The 22,983-nt window shown below is 45.0% G+C and overlaps 1 protein-coding gene across 3 annotated transcripts in view; it reads right to left on the reverse strand.

The window, feature by feature from the left end:
- SUFU (SUFU negative regulator of hedgehog signaling) overlaps positions 1–22,983 on the reverse strand; it is a 113,460-nt gene that overhangs the window by 61,997 nt on the left and 28,480 nt on the right. For all 3 annotated transcript variants that reach the window (XR_014015381.1, XM_081228670.1, XM_081228671.1), the window contains exon 3: positions 18,224–18,360. Coding sequence is in view for 2 of the 3 variants with exons in the window: in XM_081228670.1 (XP_081084796.1) it covers positions 18,224–18,360 (137 nt within the window). In the remaining variant the exon portion in view is untranslated. The remainder of the gene's footprint in view (positions 1–18,223; positions 18,361–22,983) is intronic.

Genomic DNA, 22,983 nt, shown 5'->3' on the forward strand with positions numbered 1-22,983 from the left:
GTGTAAAGACCAGACCTCCAGCTATCCAAGTGTCTGCCCAAGTACTTCCAAAGTTCCCTACTCATCAGATACAGAAAGTAGGCTGGGGATAACCAATTTTGGGTGATCTGGTTATTGGAAGAGGCAGCAATAAATTATGAGTGATAACAGTTTGGTACTTAGGCCAGACTCCTTGCCAGGACATCTCTTCCTGCTTGAAGGAATGGAACAGGGACTCAGTCATGAGGGTGAGCTTGGAAGTGCATTTAGCTGGGCTTTCTGAGCCATGGTGTCCGCTTAGCCTATATGTCCCCAGTGTCAAAGAACTCCTTTAACATTAGAATAAAGCCAGCCTTGAAGTTACCAACAACAGGAAGACTCCTGTGATTCACTTTGTGGGCCTCAGAAGCTACAAAGTCCTTCCTCAGTGTCTGGGCTGCCAAATGACCACGACTACAGGTGAGAGAACACAGTGGCAGTGATGGCCAGGGGCCACCCAGCCTTGTGGAATCATCTTCACGGAGGATAGCTGGGCATATGTACCAAACTACAAAATGTGCAGATCTTGTGACCCAGAAATTTCACTTCAGAAATTTCTTCTGGGTGTCAAGGACCCAAGATGTCTGCCTCCTGCCAGAGTTCACACGGATGAACACACCCCACTGTGTCCACCACCAGATTTTGTGACCCCAGGGAGAGCCACAGCTGCCCCCCGCCTCCCCCAGAGACCCTCCAAGACCAGCAGAAAATAATCAAATTCATCAACATCAAGAGTCAATATCCAAATGGGTCAATAGCATAAAGGACCTTGAACACTTCAACTGCCAACGTTATCCTTTCCAGAGCTCAAGTCCAAATTCCTCCAGGACAGGGTGTGCAGGAATTCTGAAATTCCCAACAAACCTAGCTGGGTAACCTGGGTGTTTGGAAGAACCAGTTCCAGGCAGCACAGGCAAAACCAGCCTAGACATGAGTTCCAGTAAAAGCAGCTGTTTCACCAACTCTGAAGGGGCTCCTTTATTTTATCTTCTGATTTTTCCTATTTGGAAAAATCTCTGCTGCTGACAACGTCCAATCTGATACACTCCTCTGGCCCGCCTCAAGAAACATGTACAAGGAAAGGCCCACAGAGAAGGAGGTGAGGACAGAGTCATCACAGAAGCTGAAAATGCAAGGTTTAGAAAACCCAGAAAACACTTAAGTGAGTTCTATATGACTGAATGATTTCTTGTACCCTAAAGATTAGGCAGGGTCTTTTCCATGGCAAACGCCAGAGGAATATGTACGTTAGCCAGAAAAATAAACACTTACTTATACCAAAAAACAGAGAAATTTATTCTGAGATCATTGAACATGGTCACCAAGATGTACATACATAAATGTTCCTTAGAATATTGTTGAAAGTGGGGGAAAGCTGGAAACTCTCTGAAAGTTCATCAAGAAGGGTCTATTTATACTGGAGGGGTCTGTTATCTTACTATGTTGATACTGTGATATAATAAAAAATACATATTTTGGTTTTTGTCCCCAGCTCTTAGAGCTCTTAAAACCTTTGTCATTTCTTAAGTGATAAAGGTGCTAGAAGCATCTTTTGTTCTTGGTCTTTGACCCCAGTTCTTGACATAGAACTCCTAAATCCCTTGGAATTTCCTGAATTGATAGAAGCATCTTTTGTTCAATAAGGTGACTCTTGGTGGGCTCCTGGATAGCTGCGGGAGGGGGGCTGGTCACTGAAAGGACCAAGCCATGATTAGAAGCTTGGAATGTTCAGCCTCCCCGCCCCCATCCTCCATGGAGGGGAGAGGCTCTGGAGACCGAGTTAATAAATGATCATGTCTATGTGATAAAGCCTTGATAAAGATCCCTGAAGTATGAGATTCAGAGATCTTCTGGGTTGGTGACCATGTGCAGGTGCTGGGAGCATGGCACACCTGGAAAAGGCACGGAAGTTCTGCACCCCTTCCCGCATACCACGCCCTATTCATCTCTTCCATCTGGTTGTTCCTGATGAGTATCCTTTTTTTCTTTCTTTCTTTTTATTGAAATAAAATTGACATATAACATTGTATTCGTTTCAGGTGTACAATACAATGGTTCAACACTTGTATATATTACAAAATGATCACCACAATAAGTCCAGTTAACATCCTTCACCACACACAGTAACTAAATTTGTTTTCTTGTGAGGAGAACTTTTAAGATCTACTCTCTTAGCAACTTTCAAATATATCAATACACTACAGTACTATTAACCATAGTTCCTATGTTGTACATTATATCCCCATGACATTTATTTTATAACTGGAAGTTTGTACCTTTTGACCACCTTCACCCATTTCACCCACTCTCCACCCCTCTGCCTCTGGCAACTACCAATCTGTTCTCTGTATCTATGAGTGTTTTTTGGGGGGAGAGGGGTGAGATCATATATTTATTTGTCTTTCTGTCTGATTTATTTCACTTAGCATAATATCCTCAAGGTCCATCCATGTTACTGCAAATGGCAAGATTTCCTCATTTTTTATGGCTGAATAATACTCCATTGTGTATATATATATATATATATATATATATATATATATATCTATATATATGCCACATTCTCTTCATCCATTCACCCACTGATGGACACTTAGGTTGCTTCCATGTCTTGGCTATTGTAAATAATGCTGCAACTGAGTTGTATCCTGTTAAAATGAACCAGTAACCTGAGTTCTGTGAGCTGTTCTAGCAAATTATCAAACCCTAGGAGGGGGTCATGGGAACCCCAATTTATAGACAGTTGGTCAGAAGGACAGTTGACAATCTGGGACTTGTGACTCGTGTCTGAAGTGGGAGCAGTCTTATGGGATTGTGCCCTGACTTGTGGGATTTGACGCTAACTCCAGGTAAACAGTGTCAGAACTGGGAGCACACTTCTATTTACTAGATGGGATGCTCCCCAATTAATTAATCATTGAATAAAGCCAGTTAGAGCTTTAAAAAAAAAAGTGTCAGAACTGAACGGAATTGTAGGATACCTAATTGGTGCCTGCAGAAAACTGGAGAATTGCTTGGTGTGGGAAAACTCAGACATCTGTTCACATAAGGAAGTAGGGTAGTAGAGGAAAACCATGCATTTTCCTTTCACTATTATACAGTGGGACACCATACAACCACTACAAACACTGCTACTGATCTCTATTCACTTAGACTATGACATAACGCTGGTGAAGAAAGCATGCTAATACAGTACAGTATTGTTAGTAAAATTGTCTATTTTATGTGTAGAGACATCTCTAGAAGGATGGTAAGCAAATATTAAGAGTAGCTATCTCAGGGGCTGGGATTTAGATAATGTTTATTTTTCATTTTCGATTATATACTTATTTAAATTACAAAGCAACAGAGTTTTTTTTATAAGAAATTCAAACAACAGACAAGTGTATAAACTGAAAAATGAAACTCTTTTCTCATCAGTCCCATTTCTCAGATATAACCACTATTCATGTTTGACTTGCATTCTTCAAGATTTTCTTCTTGTAGAAGCATATATAATCAAAGTCACACTTTTTCCTTTTTTTAAAGTAAAAATGCAAGCCCACTCTACCCACTGTTCTGTGACTTGTTTTTTTCATGTTTTCCACATTACTTGGAGTTTTTTTTAAACATCACTTCTTGGTTTTTTTTTTTTTTTTTTGCGGTACGCAGGCCTCTCACTGTTGCGGCCTCTCCCGTTGCGGAGCACAGGCTCTGGATGCGCAGGCTCAGCGGCCATGGCTCACGGGCCCAGCCGCTCCGTGGCATGTGGGATCTTACCAGACCGGGGCACGAACCCGCGTCCCCTGCATCGGCAGGCGGACTCTCAACCACTGCGCCACCAGGGAAGCCCTAAACATTACTTTTTAACTGGAAAAACAATAAAGTTATTTTTGTTTGAGGGAATGAAGGTGCATCAGCCAAAACAGATTACAATGCATGTATGATCTGAGTGGCCCAGTAAACAGACACACAGGACAAAGGCTTTCCAAGTTCAGGTCACCAGGCTGGCCGGTCCAGGTGGGGATCCAGACGTACCCAGACATGCCCAGTAGGCCCAGGAAGTTGATAAGTGTCCTGTTCTCCCTAAATCTTCAAACCCAAAGAGGGACTGTTAGAGCTAGGCCCAGGGCTCAGGAAAGCACAGACACTGGGCTGCAGCCTGTCCCTGAGATGCCTGCCCTGCACCAGTGCAGTGCCCCAGGTTGCAGCTTCCACTGGGCCAAGCCAGACAAGGCTGAGGATGGCTACCCCACTGATGCCAGCAACACAGCCACGTACGGCCTGGGCTTGCTGCAACCACTCCTGAAAAGCACCCAAGCTCCTTGCTCTTTTCCTCCTCCGGTTCTAGTTTCAACTGTCATATTGCTGGAGAAGGGCTCTGTGAGGGGTCAGAAATGCTGCTGGAACCTCATCAGAGCTCCGCGGGGAGGAGCAGGCCGGTTGCCTGGCCCCTGTGTCCTGGAGAGATACCAAACAACAAGGCTGTCACCATGTCTGCCCTGAAAAGCAAGAAGACAGGCCTGGCTGCGGAGACCCAATGCCAGAGGGGCCAGAGCAGAGCTGTGTCTGGCTTAGGAGAGTCATTTTTCTCCCCACTGAGAGAGCTATGAAGAAACCGAGCAAGAAAGCAGGACCCCTGCACTGGCCCATCAGTGCATGGCATTCAAAGCTATTCCAGTAACCGCAGCAGGGAGCACACCCTGAGGTGGTGACTGGCCCTGTGGTACTGGCCTGGGACTGCTTCTCGGGGCTCACCGTTCCCGACTCTGAGACGTTCTTTGAAAAATTCAGTCACAGTTATCCATCTCATTTTTCTTTTCTGATCATAAAATCCATGCTCTGTGCAGAAAATTCTAAAATGGCTGGAAGGTACCAAAAGGAAAATGTCAATAACTCATAACCCCATCACCCTAGGATGGCCTCTGTGAGTATTTTCATGAATCTCCTCCAGGCATCTATATGGACATGTACATATTGTTAACAGGGTTAGGACCCAACTCTATATAGAACTGTAATGCGCATCTTTTTTGTTCTTTTAAGCCTGTTTCCTTTTTGTCCTGCAATATACTTCTTAAATGACAACATAAATAATATTAACTGTTTCCATGTATTATGCCAGGTACTGTATTAGGGACACTGAATATATTATGAAGTAGATATCCTGATTACCCCATTTCACAGATGAAGTAACCAAGTCTCGGAGATGTTCAGTTTTGACCCACAGGTGCCACAGGTCCCACATGGCCAAACTGGCAAGCTGCCTCTTGGGCTCTTGCCCCTATCCGTGCTGTCCTTCAGCCCTTTCACTGAACATTCAATTAGGAGCCCCTTCAAGTTACCAGAGGGCTTTACCTCCTGCAGAGGTGCTGGGTCTACTCCTGACGCATGGGCTGCTCTGTTCTACTGGCCAGAAGCCCTCACTGCCCCCTGCAGGGAGCATCCCTGAAATTCAGGTGCTAGAGACAAAGGAGCCGCATTCTGCTGAAAGAGCCAAACAATTAAGACTCCCTAGGGGGCCAGAGAAGAGAGAACTAGTCTGAGGGTGAATATCCTAGCTTACTGCCTTTATCAAATACCTCCTTTCTGAGAAGCAGCTCAAAACATTTCATGAAGTTCTCCAAGTAAGATACAGACCCATGGAAGATAAAGGGATCTGCCTCAAATTCTTCCTCCCCCAACAAACCTCTAGGTACTGTGATCCCTCTGTCCTAGGCCACCGCACAGGCCCCAGCTAAAGCGAGGCATCTCACAGGGCCTCTGGATCTATCACAGAGATGGAAGGATGGTCACCTCTCTACTTGGATAGTTATTCAGAAGTGGAAAACACTCTGTCAGAGGTTGGCAGATTTTTTCAGTGAAAGGCCAGATATCAAATATTTTAGGCTTTGAGGGCCATATAGTCCCTGTCACAACTACTCAACTCTGCTGCTGCTGCACAAAAGAAGCCATAGATAATACATAAAGGGCATGTCTGCATTCCAATTAAATTTTCTTTACAAAAACAGGTGTCCATCAGGATTTGACCCACAGGCTATACTTTGTCAGCTTCTGTTTTTAGGATTTAAGTCTTCCCTAAAAACACTAAGATTTAAATATTGGATAAATTATAATTTACATGCAAACCACTTAAATTTTAGGCCATAAGACCATTTCTGAGGGGTTGATCTGTTTTATTTCAGTGGAATAGAAATACAATCTTTCAATCACTAATCGAAGATCTTGAGAAAGTACAGAGAAACCAGAGATTGCTTTGCCTTATAGTTGGTAAGTATTACTAACAGATGAAAAGGAAAATATTTTACAGATCCATAGCAACCAGAAAAGAGGATAAATCCGGCTGAGGGAAAGAAAACGTCAGGAAAATCAAAAAGAGTATGAGGAAGAAAAATGATATTAATAAAACCAGGCAGCTCCATTTGGCTTTAGTTAGCTAACTGGGGCAATGGAACCAGGAAACGAGAGAACTCAACAGCTCTCATTGGTAATGATGGAGCATCTCCTTTCAGAAAACTTTACTTGAGGCAAAGATAGAAAGATGGAATACACCTGGGACATCTAGAGAGAAGCAAGCTGCTGGTGGGAAACTGAACTGCAGCCTAGCAACATCTCACACCTGGGGACATGCTCCAAGTGCCTCACTCAATCTTCTGACTTCCTTCACTCACTTGCAGAGCAGGCATGAGGAAGCAAGGCCTGATCCACTTCTTGAACCTGGAAAGAGAGCCCTGTGGTGTGTTGCTGGGCACAGGGAGGCAGAGGCTGTTGACAACCCCTGAGAGAGAAGAGGGGTCCCCCTCCTTAGGCTGGGGAGCTTTTGCAGAGGCAGGCTGGTGGCAGGATTACACTGCAGTAAGGTCCCAAGGATTAGAATAGCAGGGCTGAGAAGAATCCATGACTCTGACGCTGTGCTCCAAGGACTGCAGCGGCCCCAGCACCTTCTAGGGAAGGGCCACTCTAACAATACAGGCAGAAAAAAAGCTCAGAACACCTCAATTCCAAACACATCTTAATTTTTTTTTAAGTGTTTTCACTCCCCAAACTGGTCATTTCCCCTTCCTCTTTGAAATGCTTTTGTAGCTCTCCACTGCCCTTAGAATCAAATCCAGACTCTTCATCAAGACTTTGAGTCCAAATGCAAGTAAAAAGCCCAGCACTTTTCCATGCCTGCCAAGTCTCCAGCTTTTCCTGAGCCCTTTCCTCTCTCTCCCTCCGGTTCCTCATATTCCTCAAGCTCTTTCTCTCCTCAGGGGCCTACACGTGCTGGTCCCTCTGCCAAAAAATTCTTCTCCTCATTCTTTGCCTTTAGTCCTGTCCTTGCCCAACTCTACAATCTAAAATGAGTCCACCACTTTATTCTTTTGAAGCACCCTGAGCTTTCCCGTTCTGCAATCTTATGGAATCAAATATTTATTCACCTGTGTTTTCAGTGTCTCTCTCCACTACCTACGGGAAGGGATCCTATCTGTTTGTTCCACAGGGCTTACCCAGCATCTGACAGAGTCCTTGGCATGTAGCAGGTACTTAAATAAAAAACACAACTAATAAAAAAAGTGCTCCTTTCCCCCAAGGCCTCTTGTCATTTAAAATGGATCACTGGAACTTCCCTGGTGGTACAGTGGTTAAGAATCCACCTGTCAATGCAGGGGACACGGGTTTGAGCCCTGGTCTGGGAAGATCCCACATGCCGCAGAGTAACTAAGCCCGTGCGCCACAACTACTGAGCCTGGGCTCTAGAGCCCGACAGCCACAACTACTGAGCCCACGTGCCACAACTACTGAGCCCACGTGCCACAACTACTGAAGCTCACGTGCCTAGAGCCAGTGCTCTGCAACAAGAGAAGCCACTGCAATGAGAAGCCTGTGCACCGCAATGAGGAGTAGCCCCAGCTCGCCACAACTAGAGAAAGCCCGCGCAGCAACGAAGACCCAACGCAGCCTAAATAAATAGACAGGTAGATAGATAGATAGATAAATAAATAGATAAAATGGATCGCTGGAGGCTCAGAGGCCACAGCACGCAAACCAATGCTGGTTAGGGTGGCCCTGGAAACTAGCTCCTGCCACTCACTAGCTGCAGGAAATTCTCCAAGGCCCACCACCTCTCTGAGCCCATTTCCTCATCTGAAAAGTGGCAACATCAGTATCTTCCTCATCTAGCCACCTACTGCAGAGGTTAAATAAGAGAATGTAAGTGCTAAGGATGGCTTGGTGCTCAATAGCTACTGTTTTATTTACTTACTTTTAACTATTAAATTTTTTTTTTAAATGGAGGGCTTCCCTGGTGGCGCAGTGGTTGAGAGTCCGTCTGCCGATGCAGGGGATGCGGGTTCGTGCCCTGGTCCAGGAAGATCCCACATGCTGCAGAGCGGCTGGGCCCGTGAGCCATGGCCACTGAGCCTGCGCTCCACAATGGGAGAGGCCACAACAGTGAGAGGCCCGCATACTGCAAAAAAAAAAAAAAAAAAAAAAAAAAAAAAAGGACCTCAACAGGAAAAGACTAACTGCCTTAGTAATTTTAACTTTAGGAAAGGTAGGAGGAGGTAAAACTCAAAAAAACTCCATAATTCATTGGGGTTCTTTAATAAAACTTGACCCACTGTCAAGTTTCTGGAAAAGTCTCTGACTTCAGGCAGCAGGGTGTGTCCCTCACCACTTCCAGCTTCAGACACAGGAAGCATGATGGATGGGTTCCTGTGCTAAATCTAAACAGTATGAGAACCACATAAGAGCTTGCTCGCTTTCCTAACCCCAGATGCATGCCGTTTAACATGTATTAACAAGCTTCCTCAGGCCAAGTAACCTAAGAAAGGGGATCAATTCTCAAGGACTCAGAAGACAACTTGGTTGCTATAAAAACAATTTTATATAACAATCATTTTGTTGTTTGTTGAAAACAATATAACATTTATGGATGATCACAAAAGTATTATTACAATAATATAATCATTCATCTGCAATGGCTGTTAACATGTAAAATGTTCATTTCCCTTAACCTAGCAATCCAACTTCTAGGAATTTATCCCACAGAAATACTTAGGCAAGAGTGCAAAGACATACATCTACAAGGATGCTCACTGCAAGTTTGTGGTAGGGAAAAATTAGAAACCACCCAAATGCCCAACACCAGGAGAGTGATTAAAGTAAAGTCTATCTAGATAATAAAGTGTACAGTTAGAAAGAATATACTGACATGGAAAGATGTCCAAAAGATATTAAGTTAAAAAAAGCAAGTTGAAAAACAGTATGAAAAACATGGTCCATTTTTATAAAATAATGATAATTCTATATAGATATATGCATTGAAAAGAAAATCGAAATAGAGAACACTAATGTTTCCTCAGTGGGGGAATGAATTATGAAGGACTTTAACTTTGTCATATATTTCTATGTTTCAGGGTTTTTAAAAAATATTCATTTATTTGGCTGTGCTGGGTCTTAGTTGCAGCATGCGGGGTCTTCATTGTGGCGTGTGGGATCTTTAGTTGCAGCATGCAGGCTCGTAGTTGCGGCATGCGGGATCGAGTTCCCTGACCAGGGATCGAACCCGGGCCCCCTGCATGGGGAGCGCGGTGTCTTAACCGCTGGACCACCAGGGAAGTCCCTATGTTTCAGTTTTATAATGAGCAAATATTTCTTTTATAAACGGGAAAAAGAAAGAAAATGTAAAAAAAAAAAAATCTCTTGTTGGCATTAGTCTGTCCATACCACAGAGTTCAGGATGCTCAGGCAGCACCCTCCCCCCAATCTCCCTGATTGGGCCTGAATCACAAAGTGAGCCGACTCAGCACATGTCATGAGGTTGCCATTAAACAGCAGCAAGCAAAGGCACTTGAATTTCCACCGTGTCAGTTACAAGATTGGGGGGCCACATTTCTCCTGAAACTCAAGTGAAATTGCCTTGGAATTTGTGGTTAAGGCCTACCAATGGCAGAACTGAGAGCAGGCAGCCTCTCCAGCCGAATTCTAAAGCACAGCTCAGAAATCAAGCCCTGCTGAGTTGGGGAATGGCTTATTTCTAATGAAACCCAGAGGGTAGGGGGCAGGGGAACAGTCACTGGCAATCTGAGAAGAAAAAATGAGCTGATCAATAAAATTAAAAGGGAATGGGTAAGTAAGAGAAACTGGCTGCAAAGTAAGAAGGAAAGAAGTTGAAGTGTCTACTGGTGAAGTTACTGATGTATTTACTGCAGAACTTACCAAATGATTCATGACAGTGGCTGGATTTGGTTCTAAATCTATGTAGCAGGTGAAACAATGACAGCTACCCTGTCACATTTTCTTTCCACATGACACTTTTATACTGGCCCAGCATCCTGATCAATATGCAAGGATCCTCTGACCCCAGGTAACGCTTGGGGCTTCTTGGGTAGGGGAGCAGATATTGTTTTGCCCACCTGGTGGCTATTCCCCTTCTTACTAAGAGAATCCCACTTTTCTTCCTCTGCCTTTCCTTGGCCATGACTTTCAGGGAACAAGGGCCCATCCCCAGCCCTAGGAGGTGGATATTGATTGGTAAGCCAACATGGTTGTCTCACTTTCCTGACATAACTCTAGCTAATGAGATGCAAGAGGAGATCAATGAGGGCGGTTCTGTGGAGGTTTTGATTGGTCTTGAAAAGACACACAAGACACAGGGAGCTGAGCTCGGTTCTCTGTGATGACCTAGATGGGTGGAATGGCGGGTGGTGGGAGGGAGGTCCAAGAGGGAGGGGATATATGTACACATATAGCTGATTCACTTCGTTGTACAGCAGAAACTAACACAACATTGTAAAGCAATTATACTCCAGCTAAGAAAAAAAAAAAAGAGACTCGGGACAGAAGTGTCTTTTTTGTTACTTGCACACTCTGTCAAGTGTGATTCTAGGATGCTAGGGATTGCGGCAGCCATCTTTGGAGTATCAGGGAACCAGTTTAAAAAGTCAATCCAGGGCTTCCCTGGTGGCGCAGTGGTTGAGAGTCCGCCTGCCGATGCAGGGGACACGGGTTCGTGACCCGGTCCGGGAAGATCCCACATGCCGTGGAGCGGCTGGGCCCGTGAGCCATGGCCGCTGAGCCTGCATGTCCGGAGCCTGTGCTCCACAATGGGAGAGGCCACAGCAGTGAGAGGCCCGCGTACCGCAAAAAAATGAATAAATAAAATAAAATAAGTCAATCCAAAGTGCTGAGGAAGGCAGAGCAGGAAGTTAGAAAGAACTCAGGTCCTTAACAGCATCACTGAACAGATGACAACCATCCCTGGAACTCCTCACCTCCAGATGACTCGCTCTGTAAGATAAGAGCCCTTATTGTTAGGCCATTTTAGTTAGGGTGTTCTATTACTTGTAGTCAAAACCATCCCAACAGATACAAGACAGAACAAAAGGTGTCTGCTCCACCTATGCATTCTCTAATGATTTGACTTCCAAGCATAATTGCACATCACAGTTCCTGAGGCAGGAGATGCCCCTAAAGCCTTGTGAGAGCAACTGATTTTGCCTACCAAGGACTATACCTACAGGTTTTCTGCCAGTGCTTTCTACCCTTTGCTTTAGAGGACTTCTCTCCCACTCCGTGTAGTTGGAAGTGAGGAGGGGGAAGACCTTAAAAGTAAATCCTGGTGCTCCATCTGGACCACCCCCCCAACCAGGGGTTGGGGGGGTCCTATTGATCTAGACAGAACTAATCTGGGTCCTTCCCCAGGACTGACGGAGGAATGTTGGAAGCAAAAAGCCTTCTGCCTGCTGGGACTACAAACTGGGAGAACTGGAAACTCTGGCTGGTCATGCTCATCTTTCCTGGCACGTGGGAAGAGTCAGTCTACAGTACAAGACCAACACACAAGTCGGAGCCCTAAGGACACTGTTCGAACGTATAGATCAAGCCATGCCTGAAACCCTGGACATCCCAGTAACCTGACCAATAAAGTCTGTTATTATTTCAGGTAGTTTTTGTTGGGCTTCTGTCATTTGCTCATGATTAGAAGCATCCCGACTCAGATAAACACTAACCTGCCTCACCCCCACATCCTGACTCCTTCACCTTCTCTGGATACTCTTCTTTCCCAGGCCTCTCACATTTCCACTTCCTTTTCTCTACTGCTCAGCTTCCCACCTCTGAGCAAACCAACCAAAAAGTGACTGACCTCCAGCAGGTCGGGGCTAAGTTACAGAACCTGTCCAAGTCATTCTTCAGAGCAAGCTTCAGAGGCAGCCTCATGCAGCCCCAGGCTGGGCGTGGGCATCACCACTCCCCATCACACCACCCCCACCCAGAGTCTCGTCGTCTCTTTCCCTTGCCTCCCACTGCCCTGATGCTGTTTCTAAGTCTGGATGGTAAAGCTGTGGATGCTGTTTAGACCTGGAAAAGCAGGTCTAAGCATTCCACTTACTAGATACTGCTCAGCATGTTCTCACATGCAAATGGGCGGGGTCCTCCATGGAAGTCACTGAGTTTAAGGTGGACAGCCCAGGTGAGGCAAGACCACCACACAGAACTATGCTGCTAGGTATACACGTGTAGGTCTTCCTATCTATACATCAAACATGAAATACATGTTCTGTGTAATAACATATGTGTAACCCTTGTAGAGTGTAACCACTTGGGACAGAGCAACGCCCACAGGGCAGGGTCTCTGCAGCATCAGGAGAGTGTGCTCTGCTCTGAGAGAACTGGAAAGGCCTAAATCCAGACTGACGAGAGAGTTACAAAAGGGGGCAATTATTCACACTATGAAAAGATTCTTCACCTTAGGAAGAAGGATTTACTTACAAGGTCCCACTAAACTGCATGGGCTCTATTGCATATAGAATAGGATTTGATTTGTTTAAGACTTTACAGGCACTGCCAACTACATAAATCAAGGACCCACAGTTGAACTGAATTTGCTTTTTGCCTTTACAAGGTGATATACAAAATGAGGTAATTTTACCTCAGGTGTGTCACTATTATTGATTTTCTGTGTGAGAGAAAGATAACGGCACCAAATATTATCATATCAGCTGAGGCAGGCATCTGATACAGGGACAAGCAATGCATCTCCTTCCTATCAGCGTTTCCTGTAAAATGGGGTTTTAATAACACTGCAAAAAAAAGACCAAGGTACCCATCTTCTCTATTCACATAAGGTTTTTGAAGACTGAAAAATAATAATAATTGTGGGTGATACTTATATATCAATAGTACTTACTATGTATCAGGCACTGTTCTAAGTGCTTTGCAGGTATTAACTCATTTCATCATCTCAATAACTTCATGTATAGTTACTATTATTATCTCTGCTTTACAGCTGAGCAAATAAGTTATGTTGCCCAAGGTCAGGAAGCAGTAACTGGCAGAGCTGAGGTAAAAATGCAGGCAGTCTGGGCCTAGGGGCCATGCTCTTAACCATGATACTACTGTGTCCTCCTTGGTCTAGCAGTAACATGCAAGATGGTGAAGAGTGCCAGGGAGAGAAGTGGAAACGGGGGCTACGTAGCCTATAGCTACCTACCTAACTTACCAACGAGCTCAGGCACACTGGGCTGAGGACCCGCACTATGCAGTGAAACAGGAAGGGTGGAAGGAAGGGAGGCAGGGAGGGAGGGAAGGGAAGAGAGAAAGAGAGAAGGGAAGAAAAGGTAAGAAGGTGATTGAGAGGAGGCACAAGGGAGGTTTCTGGAGAAACAGCCTGTTTCTTGATTTGGGTGCCGCTTACATGGGGTGTGTTTAGTTTGTTAACTCTGAGCAAGCTGTACTTTTTATATACATATTTTCATGAACAAAAGTTAAAAGATGAAAGTATGGGTTTAAGAGGATTTGGGTAATATTACGAATGGCTTTAGCCCTCCTCTATTTATTTTCCAAATGTTCCAGAATGCCCGAGCAAGGCATGCTGGAGCTCAGAGGCTACGTGCACAAGTGCAATCACCCATGTGGATGATTCTCAAACCTCATGGTCCAGCCTGAGACATGTAGCAGCCCAAATATCAGCTGAGCCACCAGCGACACGGTATCATGGTTAAGAGACTGGCATTAAGAACTACAGCGGCTGTCCTTTGCACTTACTAGCTGTGTGATTCTGAACAAGCTACTTCCCCTCTCCGTCCGTCTTCCTTTCTGCAACTGTAGAGCTGGTACAACAGTGCCTAACTCACAGGGCTTTACTGCACATTAAACGAGCACTTACAACCGTGCCTGGCACATAGAACACACTATTAAATTTTAGCTCTTGTCCTCACTATTTAGGCTCATAGCCATGGTCTTCTCTCTTACATCAGTTGCCATATACTTTACTTCATCATTTTCCCATTATTTAAATAATTACTACTCCCTGCCATGTTTCAAAAAGAAGTTAAGGAAGATTTGTTTTAGTTATTATTCAAGTAGTACGATCATATTATGAAAATCTGGAAAACAGAAAATCAGGTATTATAGTTTTGGGAGTGTAGTCATCCTGCTGCTGCTGTGAAATGCCTGAAGTGATCTACAGGCACAAACTATAGCTGTTACATTACAGACACCATAAAAGGGCCTGTCGCAGCAGACGGGAACTATGGAGCCACACCAGTCAACATACACTCAAGAAACAGCCACAACTTTTTATTCTCAAAATTTTCAGTCTCATAGAAAAGTTAGAAGGATAGTACAATATATCCTTCACCTCCACACATCCTTCACCTAGATTCACCCTTTAACATTTTGCCACATTTGCTTTCTCCTCTGTCTCCCCCCGACACACTTTTTTTTGCCAAATCATTCGAAAGTTAAGTTGCAGACATCATGTCATTTTATTCATAAATACTTCAGCTTTTATCTCCTAGGAACAAAGACACTATCCTTTATAACCATAATACCATATCACACCCAAGGAATTTCACAGTTACACAGTACTGTTATCTGATACACAGTCTATATTTTTTCTAATTGCCCTAAAAATAACCTTTTTTTTCCCAATTCAGGGTCCAATCAAGGATCATACATACATTTAAACTGTCATGTTTTCTTTGCTCTAGGACAGCCCCAGCCCCTTGCCATGTTTTCTTTTAGAGCATTGACATTTTTGAAGAGTCCAGGCAGCTGTCTTGTAAAATATCCCACAATATGGATTTACCTGACTATATGCTCAGGATTCAGTTCAGGTGAAACATTTTTGGAAAAGTGCTACATGGGGACTTCCCTGGTGGCGCAGTGGTTAAGAATCGCCTGCCAATGAAGGGGATGGGTTCAATCCTTGGTCCGGGAAGATCCCACGTGCTGCAAGCAACTAAACCCGTGCACCACAACTATTGAGCCTGCGCTCTAGAGCTTGTGAGCCACAACTACTGAGCCCACGTGCCACAACTACTGAAACCCGTGCACCTAGAGCCCGTGCTCGGCAACAAGAGAAGCCACCGCAATGAGAAGCCCACACACTCCAACGAAGAGGAGCCCCCGCTCGCTGCAACTAGAGAAAAGCCCATGTGCAGCAACGAAGACCCAACGCGGCCAAAAATAAATTAAATAAATAAAGTGTTACATGGTTGGTGCTTTATATTTCACAGTGTAACATGTAAGGAGGTACATAGTAGTCATTTGTTCCATTTTTGTGTTGCTACATTTGATCATTTGGTTAAGATGATGCCCACCCAAACTTTTCCATTGTAAAGGTATTCTTTTTCTCTTTGTAGCACATAAGTTATCTGTGGAGGGATTCTTTGAGTCCTTGTGACTATCTTATACCCCAACAGTCTTTTTTATCTGATAGTTTGACATCTGTTGATAATGTACCTGAATCAATGATCACAACAGTGTTGCAAAACAGTCACTGTGATGTTTACTGTGTGGCTGAAATGAACCCTTGCAAATCAAATCCCGTTTTTCTCCCCACTTGCATTATTATTTCAGAACTATAACATCAGAACTATTTCAGAGGTTCATCTGCTTGACTCCACCTGACAGTGATTCATAACACCTGTTTTACATTTCTCTGATCTTGATCCACATGAGCAGGTACATTAAGTGCAAACAAACATATAAATGTACTGGCTTAAGCACTGGGCAGGAAGCTACCTGTCTATACAAGCAAGAGGTTGCCTAGTCTTCAGAGCCCCATTTCCTGTAGTAGATCAAATTCCATGTCAAGAAATGTCTATTTTCCAGGAGCTGAAATAGGTCAGTTGGGAGAGCATTAGACTGAAGAAAGGTCTGTTTTCTCAAAGACAGTTCTATATCGGCATCAGTTTCAGGCATCAAAGAAGGGAGAGAAGGGGACACAGTGGGTTCAGGCAGTAGACTCCTGGCACAATCTTCAAACATTAAAAGATTGTGCAGGGGACTTCCCTGGTGGTTCAGTGGTAAAGAACCCGCCTTCCAATGCAGGGGACACGGGTTCAATCCCTGGTCAGGGAACTAAGATCCCACGTGCCACGGGGCAACTAAGTCCACGCGTGTGCCACAACTACTGAGCTTGTGTGCCTCAACTAGAGCCCACTTGCTGCAAACTACAGAGCCCACGCGCCCTGGAGACTGCGTGCCACAACTAGAGAAGAGAAAACCCGCAAGCCACAACTAGAGAGAAGGCCGCGTGCCACAACGAAGAGCCTGCATGCCGCAACGAAAGATGCCCCATGCCACAACTAAGACCCGATGCAGCCAAAAATAAATAAACAATAAAACTTAAAAAAAAAAGATTGTGCAGACCTAGACGCTAGGATAGAACCAAATCACATGAGCCAGCTGCTTCAAGCAGCCTGCTTCCCCTGCCCCTGTGAATGATACTTCTTCCCGTCAACAGTCCTTTAGAGTCCAAACAACATCCCCAGACCAGCTGCATTAGAATCCCCCGGGAAGCTGGTTAAGAAACAGATGCCCCAGTCCCACCTCTGACCAACTGAATCAGAGCCCTCCGGGAGGGTTTGGGACTCAGTGTGTTGAGATCCCAGAGGATTTCATGAGCAGCCAGGTTTGGGAACCCTTGCTTACAGAAGACCCACTGTAGCCTCCAAAAGGGTACTATCCCATAGGCCACACAATGGTAGATGGTAGTTAAGGATCAGTCCCATTACATGATGGCCATCCAGCCAACAACTGACCCCCAGGGGTCTGAAACGAGGGCAGAGGGTTTCAACCTAGATGGTCAATTGCACCCCCAATTTATAGCCTACTCAAGGCTGAAAAAAAAGTCACTATACTCAGAGAAGTTGCCAGATCTGTGGTTCTCCAAATTTAGTCTCTACCAGAGCATCTGGGAACATCACCCCCCAAAGATTCTAAGTCAGAGATCTCCTCTGGGGCCCAGGAACGTGTGCTTGCAACAAGCTCTCCAGCTGATTCTGATGCAGGGGTCCAAGGACCATACTTTGAGAGACCCTGGCTGAGATGCTAGTCTGCTCCTATCTACGACAGTCAAAGAGCAAGAGCTGGATAAAACTGTGTTGGCTTTCATTTGAAAACTACTTACCAAACCAAAGAAACAAAATATAAAGTCATATGGGAAATGTTTCTGAGCAATTAATTAACCACACAGAAACATTCAGATGATATGAAACCCTCCATAAAAGGTACTGAATTCCACTCCAACATTTCATCCCACTTGAGGACTATAGGCAGGCTGAGTCAAGAGCATGCGACCAAGGCTCCCAGCACAAAGTCCCCACTTCAGGTTCCATATTAGCAGTCTCCAGAAGGGCACCAGGGGCACAGGACCATCCCCTGGAGGGCACTTGAATCATCTGAATCAAACAATATTTCTGACTGTCAAGGTCTTGCCTGATTCCAACTTCCCATTCACGCTGTGAGGGAGCAAAAGCTCAAGGCACTTCGTTCTCTCTCTGCCCTAATCCTCTACTGTTAACCCTAGACTTAGCCAAGATTAACATGTGTGCTCATGCCCCAGAAATGGAGGTGGCTAGGCCACTGGCATCAGGGAGGAAAGAGTGTGCTAATTGTGGGAAAGGGGCAGACAGAGAAAGTGTTGGTCAGCTCCATGCTGAGCTGGCCTTTGGCTCGCTGGGAATCAGAAGTATGGCTGGCAGACTGCAACCAAGGTTCAGGGTGTCAGGGACTCCCGCTGCAGGAGGTCATATGACATATCCTTCCCTCCCATGGCCCAGGCAGCTTTCCACGCAGGAAACGCCAGGAAACAAGCCACCCTTATGGTACAAATGCGGTATAGCACTCCCAGGAAAGGTCCTTCCACGGACATCAAAATATACCTTCAGGTTCCCAACCCAAGCAGGCTCATGGTGAAAGGACAACCACACCAGCCAACTCCTGGGGCTCTTACCTGACTGGAACACATATCTGGCCAAGCCTTGCATTAGTTCTGCTGGCCATGTTGGGGGCGCAGACTCCCCTGTTTCTCTCTTCAGACGAAATGTCAACTCAAAGCCAAAACCACTAGGTCCATCTGTTCCTGTGAATCTGGAAGGAATAAAAAGCAAATGTTTTTTGTGTAACTACCTTAGGGAAAACACTGTTTTGTTGTCTAAAGTTCTTCCCCTTTTTGGGTAGGCTCGGCATCCAAACCCCCTAGTCGGAAGAATCTTGAGCCTTGAGGGGAGGAAGGACCTCGATAGCCAATACGCAACCAGAACTCGAGCCTTGCCCTCCTGCCAGCTACAGCACATGTGTGTGACCTCAGCCCCACCAATCAAATTCCCCTGCTGGTACCCTGAATTACGAGTTCCAGGTTTTGTGGCTCTGGAACATTCCTTTCTGTATGATTGAGTTAAAACCCTACAAAGGGAGATGGGTCACTAGGGCAAAGGGAAGATTTCCAATACTGAAAATAACCCTTTCTCACACTCTTTATTCCTTCAAGCTATTAATAAGCACCTACTTAGTTTGCTAAGGATATATGTCCTACTGTATACCCTATGAGGATGAGACCCTTTCTCCACTCCCACCTCCACCCTGCCCCACAAGGGGACAATCCTTGGGCTAAACTGGCTGGCCTCCAAACTCAGCATTTGAGGATGGGTCCCAAAGCAGATTCCAAATATCCAAATACTGGGAGGGCCCATGATCTTCCTGAAAGCCAGCACCCCACATGCACTCATCAATCAGCACCTGCTCTTCCTGAAACCTGGCACCCCGTGTGTACTCTTCAATCACTGGAACCTTGAGGAAGCAGAGTTTGCCCTCCCTTCCCATCCCCAAGTGGCCCAGAATGATGATGGCCACAAACATCATAGGGAGATGAGGCAGGGGAGCAGTGTCTGCCTCCCCGTCTGCTAGGAAATGCCCAGGAGGCTGAGTCTCCACGGGAGTCCCTGAAATGGACTTCTGCCAGAGAGGGAAATGATGCGGATTACAGAGCAAGGCTGGTTGGTGGTGGCACCTTCTGGGGTGAGGGAAGCATTCAGGGAGGGGCTCCTGAGAGTTACAGGAGGCTTGCCAGCATGGGAAGGGCTAAAAGTTAAACTATGTTCATGATATAATTTTCAGTAATTATATCTTCTACAAACATGAGCCACAATGATTATACACATTTAAACTCCTCAGCATACAAATACAAGCCATAAAATAAGATGACAGCCAACACCTCCTTGAGAGCCAAGCTACCGGAACAGGCGGTCAGAGGGGAGAATGCTGAAGGGGCAATGATGCAGTCAGTGCCCAACCCTGGGATTCCATGTGGCATCTTTCCTCCATCATCACCATCATCGCCCCCAAGGGGCCAGGCCGGGAGACCGGGCAGAAAGAGGTGCTAACGTCTCAGAAGCTCTGACACCAGGGCTAGCCCTGCTTGTGTACCCGAGTTGGTCCAGCCCTCCTGCACTTGCTGCAGTGAGGAGCTCACCTCTGATAAGCTAAGTTCTCTAAAGGACTGAAAAGGAAGCCTTAGAATCACTATTTTCTCTGAGTATCTATAATTGTGGGAGGCACACTCCATTTTGGGGTACACTCCTAGAATTTTGGAGACCGGGCGAGAAGATGCTTGGCAGGATGCAGTGAAAGCTATTTTCTTTCCTTGCTGAATTGCCCTGTTTGGGGGCAATTCTATGCAGAAAGGCTGAGGGAATAGCTAAGCAAGCTGAGGCTGTAAGAGCTGCCTCCCAAGGGCTATAGGCTTGCGAGGAGTATGAAAACCTGGGGTAATGCAAGACTGACTTGGAGTTAAAACCCTACAAAGGGAGATGGGTCACTAGGGCAAAGGGAAGATTTCAAGCAGCCGCCAATTAGAGGCAGCTTTGTAAAATGTATGAGACCATTACTCCCCGGCTTTCATCTCAGGCCAAGAAAAATACATGATTTCTAACCGCAAAAACTTGAGAAACAGACTAAAAGAAACATGCTCCTCAGACTGCGATGGGGTGAACCCTCAGATGCAGAGAGAGTAACCACATGCATCCAAGCAGCACCGCCTCTCTAAAGAGGGCTGTGCACACACACACACGCATGCATGGGTGTGCATGCACGCACATGCATTTCTACACCATCTGCCTCCACCCGGGCTGCTTTCTGGGCCAGCTCTGCGGTGGGCAGGCCGGCCCTCACTTGACTGGCTGAGACGGACAGGTCTGGCCAGATGGTCTCCACCTGCGTCTGATTACCACCCACCAGGCTGGCTGGATGCAACCTCTAAACTCTGAAACATGAGTTTGGAATGGCCCAGCCTCAGGATAAACACACAACCTGGAGCCTGTCAGAAGGCCTCTTCTTCAAAGCAGATTGCTCAGGCAATAGCCCAGTGACAAGGTCATTCAGTCTTTAAGGTCCTGGCCTGGCCTGGCCTGGTCTGCATTCCCTCAAGTGAGGGCTCCTCCAGCCAAAGCAGATTTATCTGACCAGACGATGAAGCCCCTCCTGGAGAGCGGCTGTCTCGCGCATCCTCCAAGAAAGGCAAGCGTAAGAGGAAATCAGCATGTGCTGCAGAAGGTGGGATCTGGGTCAGAGCAAAGAATCTTTCTAACACCGAAGGCTGCTAAAATACTGGCTGGTGGTAAAGGGGCCCAGTGGAATTTCTTCCTACAGAGATTCTTAAAGGAATATACTACAGATCCTCCCCAATCTGGCAGGGAGGGGTTCTAACTGTCTTGTTGCAGAAGGATGGATGAGACGGCCTCTCAAGATTGTTTCCAGCTCAAGAACTTCTGATCCTGCGCACTGAGGTGCTCAAGGGAGAAGCTGGCTTTGTCCCAGCAGTTTAGTGAGCCTAGGCAATGACTGTGCCAGCCTCAAGAGTAACATTAAACCTGCCAACAGGAAAAACATGTGCCTTGAATCCTAACATAGTTGTGCAACCACTGGAACCTGCCCAAAGGTCTCCCCCAAGGCACCTGATTAAGAAGGTACCAATCAGACAAATAGGAACCTGGGAGAGACTTTCTAGAGTGTGGGTAAGCAGAAAAAGCTGACCTAAAAGTTGGCATCTCATGCTCAACACCATTAATTATTAGGATAATTCAAATCAAAACTACAATGAGGTGCCACTTCATACCCTCTAGGATGGCCAAAATAAAAGACAGACAGTAACAAGTGTTGACGAGCATGTAGAGAAATTGGAACACTCACACTTTGCTGGTGGGAAGTAAAATGGCAGCGCTGCTTTGGAAAACAGTTTGGCAGTTCTTCAGAAAGTTAAATACACCATATGACACAGCTGATCCTCTCCTAGGTATATACCCAAGAGAACCAAAAACATTTTTCACACAGAAACTTGTACACTAATGTTCACAGTAGCATTATTCATAATAACCAAAAAGTGGAAGCAACCAAAATGTCATCAACATAGAAATGGATAAACAAAACATAGTATATACATACAATGGAACATTGTTTGGCAATAAAAAGGAATGCTGTACTGATTATTTGCTATAACATGGGTGAACCCTGGAAACATTATGCTAAGTGAATGAAGCCAGATACAAAAGACCACATATTGTATGATGTCATTTATAGGAAATGTCCAGAATAGACAACTCCATAGAGACAGAAAGGGGTTGGAGAAGGAGAGAATGGGGAATGACTGCTAATGGGTATAGAGATTCTTTTTGGAGTGATGGAAATGTTCTGGAATTAAATAATTGTGATGATTGCACAACCTTGTGAATATACTAAAAAGCACTGAATTGTACACTTTAAACGGGTGAATCTCATGGTATGTGAATTATATCAAAAAAAAAAAAAAAAGCTGGCATCTCAGATACACCTAAATGCTAGGGGAAGCAGGGCCAACCATGTCAAGTACACCAGGCCTTTACCTGACTCTATCTACTAATAGCCACTACAACTAACTGAATACCTACTAAGTCTGAGGCCTTGTACTAAGCACTTTTCTGATGCCATATTATTTAATTCTCCAACAACCCCGTGACTCAGCCATTGTTATCCTCATTTAACTAACATATGAGAAAAAGACACTTGAGAGAGTTTAAGCAATGTTCTATAAGTCACACAGTAAGCAAGTGATGGACTTCAGACTTGAGGTCTGCCTGACTCCAAAGCCCATCTTCTCATTGCTGTGTGACCTCAGGCAAAATATTTAACCTCTCCATGCCTCAGTTTATCCCCATCTATAAAATGGGGATAATAACAGTAACAGTAACTATTTCAGAGTTGTTGTGAGGATTAAATATTCGGAAACCACCTGGAACACTATAAGCATTATATCACACTAAGTGAAAGAAGGCAGTTACAAAAGACCATATGTTATATGATCCTATGTATGTGTTATGATAAATAATATAATTTGTAATATATTATATATTACATAAAGTGTCAAGAATAGGCAAATCTATAGGACCAGAAAGTAGATCAGTGACTGCCTCAGGCTGAGGACTAAGGACAAATGCAGAGTCACTGCTAATGGGTGTGGGGTTTCTTTTGAGGGTGATAAAAATATTCTAAAATTAGTTTATGGTGATGGTTACACAACTCTTGAATATACTAAAAACCACTAAACTGTACACTTTAAGTTATGATGGTTATATAACTCTTGAATATACTAAAAACCACTAAGCCGTATACTAAAAACCACTAACCATACACTGTATGGTAGGTGAATTTTATCTCAATAAAGCTGTTTTTAAAACCTGAGGG

This window comes from Mesoplodon bidens, assembly GCF_964165515.1.
Source record: "Mesoplodon bidens genome assembly, chromosome: 1".
Taxonomy (NCBI): Eukaryota; Metazoa; Chordata; class Mammalia; order Artiodactyla; family Ziphiidae; genus Mesoplodon; species Mesoplodon bidens.